General features: G+C 44.2%; 2 protein-coding genes across 2 annotated transcripts in view; one reads left to right on the top strand and one right to left on the bottom strand.

Moving 5' to 3' along the window:
* LOC106517620 (inhibin beta B chain) overlaps positions 1–1808 on the bottom strand; it is a 5687-nt gene extending 3879 nt beyond the window's left edge. The window contains exon 1 of the mRNA XM_014008554.1: positions 428–1808. Within this exon, the coding sequence (XP_013864008.1) occupies positions 428–830 (403 nt within the window). The 5' untranslated portion in view covers positions 831–1808. The remainder of the gene's footprint in view (positions 1–427) is intronic.
* Positions 1809–2657: 849 nt separating this feature from the next.
* Positions 2658–4909, top strand: LOC106517621 (ras-related protein ralB-A; the record flags this gene model as incomplete). Its single annotated transcript, XM_014008555.1, is given in 4 exon segments — positions 2658–2779; positions 4066–4158; positions 4427–4614; positions 4701–4909. Coding segments are annotated over 2 exon segments (323 nt in total), but the record flags the coding sequence as incomplete, so codon positions are not given.
* Between the last annotated feature and the right edge of the window lie 300 nt (positions 4910–5209).

Genomic DNA, 5209 nt, shown 5'->3' with positions numbered 1-5209 from the left:
TTTTCAGGACCCCACCTTAAAGTTTTGGGACCCCACTTTGGGTCCTGACCCCAACTTTGGGAAACACTGCAGAGGAACCTGAACACACCACGCTCTGAGGACCAAACTGATCCTGAAGGTTTAAAATCAGATAAAAACAGCAGCAGCTGTTTGGGATCCCCTGAACCGGGTCCTGATCCAGGTCCAGAACTTATCAAACCACAGATGAAGTACAGAACCAGGACCCGTCAAAGGTCAGAACCTGTCCTCCCGAGGAGATGAACAGAATGCGGTTTTTGAGTCTGGAAGCTGAATTTGTTTTGGATTATAATCTGTAATCCTCTTTGTCTCAGACACAACAAACATCTTCAGATTAAAGCTGCGCTCTGATTGGTTCRCCCAGGATCAACAACAACAAGAAATCATAAACACAAACTAAAACCCGAACCTTTCTCTGCGAAACTGATGATCTCCGAACTTTCCTCCAGAACCTCGGGTCCCATCGGGAGTCCGTCCAGGTTCGGGATCTCCAGCCTGCCGTCCTCGCGCAGCTTCCCCGCGTGCAGCTTCCGGAGCGCCGTCACCATGGCAGCCTTCGGAACCGGGTGTGTGATGTTGGGCCGGTCCCGGAGCTGCAGTCGAGTCAGGATGTGCCTCTTCACCGCCTCCAGGAGCTCTCCGTCCACCCGTCCGGACTCCTCCTCCTCCTCCTCGGGCTGAGCGGAGGCGGCGCAGGACGCGCAGGAGACCCGGGTCGAGTCCGGGTCAGACTGGGCGCTGCAGCGGGAGCAGAGGAGTAGAACCGGGACCAGAACCAAGAGGAGGACCATCCGGAGAAGACAGACGGTCATCTTACAGAGGAGTCAAGAGTCAATTTCCTCTTTCCTTTCACAATAAAATCATCCAAACTAAAAAATAAAATTAAAAAAACTGGGAAGACCCCTTCAGTCCAGAACCGGACTCTTGAAGACCCGGTCCACTTCAGCCTTTCTGAAACGATTCTAGCTTTATTCTGACGTCATTATAAGATCCTCCCGAGATGACAGAACCAGGAGTCCAGTTCAGGTCCGTCATCAGTCAACCCGATCCGGCCTTCTGAGGTCCAACAGGTTCCACAGAGCCACTTCCTGCCGGAGCATCCTTCCTTCCAGAACCTCTTCAGACCGGTCCGACCGGACTCTCCCGGTCCGCTGAGGGGGACCAGAGAGCGCAGAGGAGCGGATCCATTCCGGCGTGCGTTAAAAGTCCAGGAGCACGCGCCGGAAAGTTTTTATGTACAGGAGGGAGGGGGCGGGGCCCGTCAGATTGACTCCGCCCCCCCAAGCATCACCGCTTTTATTAAACTGTTCAGAAAATAAAAATGCACTTATTTTTAACCTTTGGTTAGAAACAATAGCTGAAAGCTACAAGTAGAAAAGGCTAAAAWGTAGCTAAAGAAGACAAACGGAGCCAGTAGCTGAAGTAGATTTTAAACAGTTTTTTTTGAAGGAACTAGTTGTCAATAAAGTTAAGTTACAAATTACTTAAAACAAAGGTGACAGCAGCTTAATGAGCTGAAGGTTTTTGATGTGTGAATGTTTACCAGAAATGCAGCCTACCGTATTTATTCATGTATTATACGATCTCGAGTACAATATGATTATGATTTTTTGAGATTAAAAAGCATTGAAAATCTAATCATCAATAACCCATATATAATACTATCCCCCCATTTTATGGATGATTTTTAGGGTTAAATTTCTAGTATGATACATGAATAAATACAGTAATTCCAGATTTTTGTGAAAACACGGATCTGAGTGAAACTTTAACCCATTTATTTTTAAATTTCTTCTTTTAATAAAACTTATAGGCATTTCTTTTATTCTTAAATGATTTATTTGTATCATTTTGGTTTGAACTTATGTATTTTTATGAATAAATCAAAGTCAAACTGAAGCCCAGAGACCTGCCGGGCTCAGAACCGCATCAGTCAAATGAGTCTCTTCAGTCAAATCTGACCCTGATCCAATCGGAGCTCGCGACTCATCCCAACATTTGTTAGGAAAAACCTGGAACCAAATCCACCGTGACCTCTGACCCCCCACCTGCTGATCAGGTTACAGAGCCGGTCCACCTCAGCTGGTTCTGATGGAAAATTAAAATGGAGAAATGGCGCCATCTTCTGTCCATCTGCTGCAACTAAAACAAAAGGCTGAAAAATGGAGTAACCCCTAAGTGCTGTTTTTGTTGCATTATTATCTGTGGGTCAAAAGCCTAAAGGAACAAGTTATAAAATCAGCTTATTGATAATTAATAATAAGGAATAATATTAAATAACAGTGTCCAGATTGTCGCATAGAAAACCACTATATACATAAATTTAAAAACTATGATATTCAATCAACCAATAAAAGTTGATTGCAGGATTTATATTAAAATATAGGAATTTTGTGACATCACTTCCTGTTAGTCTCCCTCTAATAGGAAAGAAAAGGTAAGATGTGTCACTCCAACCTACATTTCTGTCTCTCAGTCCAATAGCTGATTTAGAAAAAAAAACTATATATTTACTTTTGAGTAAAACAATTTATTGATAATTAATTTATGATATCAGGTTGTGTCAACTTGTAAGTCATTGTATTAACCAGTGATGTTCTAAATGTTTTCCTCAGTCACTTTCAGGTCACGAGTGAGTCAACTTCAAAGGCATAGACGATCTTTGCAGGTCCGGGTAAAGGTGGGGCGCTGATTCTGATGAACAACTTGGAAAAGTTTTGTGAAGCGGCTTTCTGTGTGAACGGGAAGAAACGGTCAGCAGGTGAGTAACCGGACCTTGTCCGGGTCGGTTTAACATGTCTTTCAGTGTTTCAGCGGATCGATCCGGAAAGTTTTTATACAGTTTTATTTTTTGTTTAAATCCCTCCTCTTGTGGAGAGAAGCGTTATCTATCGCTACTTCTCCGGATAGCTAACAGCGCGCTGAGTGACGCGGCCTACGGCCAATAGCAGCCGCCATAGGAGAGCTTTGTTGGCTGCTTAGCCAATCAGAGGCTGCGGTGAGATTGAAGGCGGGAATCTGGAAGAGCAGAAGTCTGTTTAGTGTAAAAACTGGTTTCCAGCTGTCAGCTGAAGCAGAGAGGAAGCTGAGTGTCGACAGAAGGACTGGTAGTTCCTGTTACTCAGCCAGAACTCTCCACTAACACTATTTAYTCTCCAGAGGTCGAAGGCCATCTGTGTTATTTATTCCACAGCAGCTCTGCATCACAGAACTTTAAACCATAACCACATTTTCACCACACTGAACATTCCCAGGGACTCCAGAATAGTTCCTCCTCTCTGATACATGTTCAGGACTGGTTCTAGAAAYAGATCTGTTCCGGTTCTGGAAAGAAACAGCTTGTATTTAAAGTACCAGAAAATCTACGAATCCTGATCAAACTAACGTAAACAAGTTTTTTATTGCAGACGGGAAGTGAGTCACCATTGCCATACATGGATAGATGACATCAGGTTATTACAGAAATCAGGTTATCAACAAAAGCAACAGCACAGGTAATCAGCAGGACGGTGGAGTCAAAGGACTGAGGACCAGATCCAGAATCCAGCTGAGCGCTCCCTCACTGACAGAGAGTAGGCTGGGTTGTTGTTGATCTCCACGGTCTGACCTGGACCTCTGTGTGGTGGTTTCTTCCAGAACAAAGCTAAGATGTGATTGGATGGTGCCCATAAGGGGGTGGGGGTTTACCTGTGGTTTATTGATTTGGGAATAAAGGTTTGGACCAGGGTTGAGGAGGGGCATAGACCCCCAGTTACCTGTTCTACACTATTTATTGCTTTTTATTTTTTCACCGACTTTGTTCTGTTTTAAGTAAAAGTCCTGTGATTTCTGATTTGTATAACATTTATACTTCAACATATTTTAACTTTATTTATAAACTTGTCAACATGGAAACACATTGAAATCAAAGGGGAAACATTTTTTTGTTGAAGAGCTTCACGTTTTTATTCTCTAAAACTCAAACCTTTTAATCAGCAGGTAGAGCAGGATTTAAAAAAATAATTTAATGTTTCATCAAACAAGTGTTCCTCTTATTGTTTCCCTCAGGCTGAGGTGTAGCAGGAACACAGGAACCTTTGGAGTCAACAGGAGCTAAGATCTGGACCTAGAACTGAACCATCGCTGGGCTTCTTTAAGGAGGTAAAACCTTAAAGTCAATGAATAAATAAGACAAACAAGTCCTCTAGACCCGCTGGACTCATCGTGACCTTTGGGTCATTGATCTGTTTGGTCCTGGTGGCTTCATCTGGACCTCCAGGACCCAGATCATAGAGTTGCTTGGTTCTGGTGGTCTCATCAGGACCTTCAGAACTCAGATCATGGATCTGCCTTTATTTTGATTATAAAATGTTTTGTTTAAATCCTTTTTATGGAAGTCTTGAATCCACGTCCTGTTTTTGGTTTCCAGTGTTTCTCATTCTGGTGGACCCGCCAAGGCCCGGCCCGGACCTGTGAGCCTCTGGACCTAAGCAGACCAGAGCCATGGCCTCTGGTAAGAACAAGAACCAGACCTCCCTGGTCCTCCATAAGGTGATCATGGTGGGCAGCGGCGGTGTGGGGAAGTCTGCACTGACCCTGCAGTTCATGTACGACGAGGTGAGCCTTCAGCCAGGACTGCGTTTCCCAGAATCCCCTGTTTCTCCCGCGTGTTTCTCACACATGCTCCTGGTTCTTTTGGACAGTTTGTGGAGGACTACGAACCCACGAAGGCTGACAGCTACAGGAAGAAGGTGGTTCTGGACGGCGAGGATGTCCAGATTGACATCTTGGACACGGCGGGTCAGGAGGACTATGCCGCCATCAGAGACAACTACTTCCGCAGCGGCGAGGGCTTCCTGCTGGTCTTCTCCATCACGGAGCACGAGTCCTTCACGGCCACGGCCGAGTTCAGGTTCTGAAACTGAGTCAAACTGATGTTTACTCTGCTAAAGAGTAGGACCGGTCCTGGTCCAGGTCTGTTCAGGAATCAGTCAATTTTCAATTCAATTTCAATTTCTTTATTCATTGCATAAAAAAAAACAAATAATTTTATATACAGTAAAAGAAAAATATAAAAAGAAAAATGAGGAAAAAAGTGTTTATGTGTATGTACGTATGTGTGTGTGTGTATGTATATATACACTCACCGGCCACTTTATTAGGTACACCTGTCCAACTGCTCGTTAACACTTAATTTCTAATCAGCCAATCA

The sequence above is a fragment of the Austrofundulus limnaeus genome, unplaced genomic scaffold, assembly GCF_001266775.1.
Source record: "Austrofundulus limnaeus strain Quisiro unplaced genomic scaffold, Austrofundulus_limnaeus-1.0 Scaffold51, whole genome shotgun sequence".
Lineage (NCBI taxonomy): Eukaryota > Metazoa > Chordata > Actinopteri > Cyprinodontiformes > Rivulidae > Austrofundulus > Austrofundulus limnaeus.
Note: the sequence above shows the minus strand (reverse complement) of the source record. Positions and strands in the feature narration are given on the sequence as shown.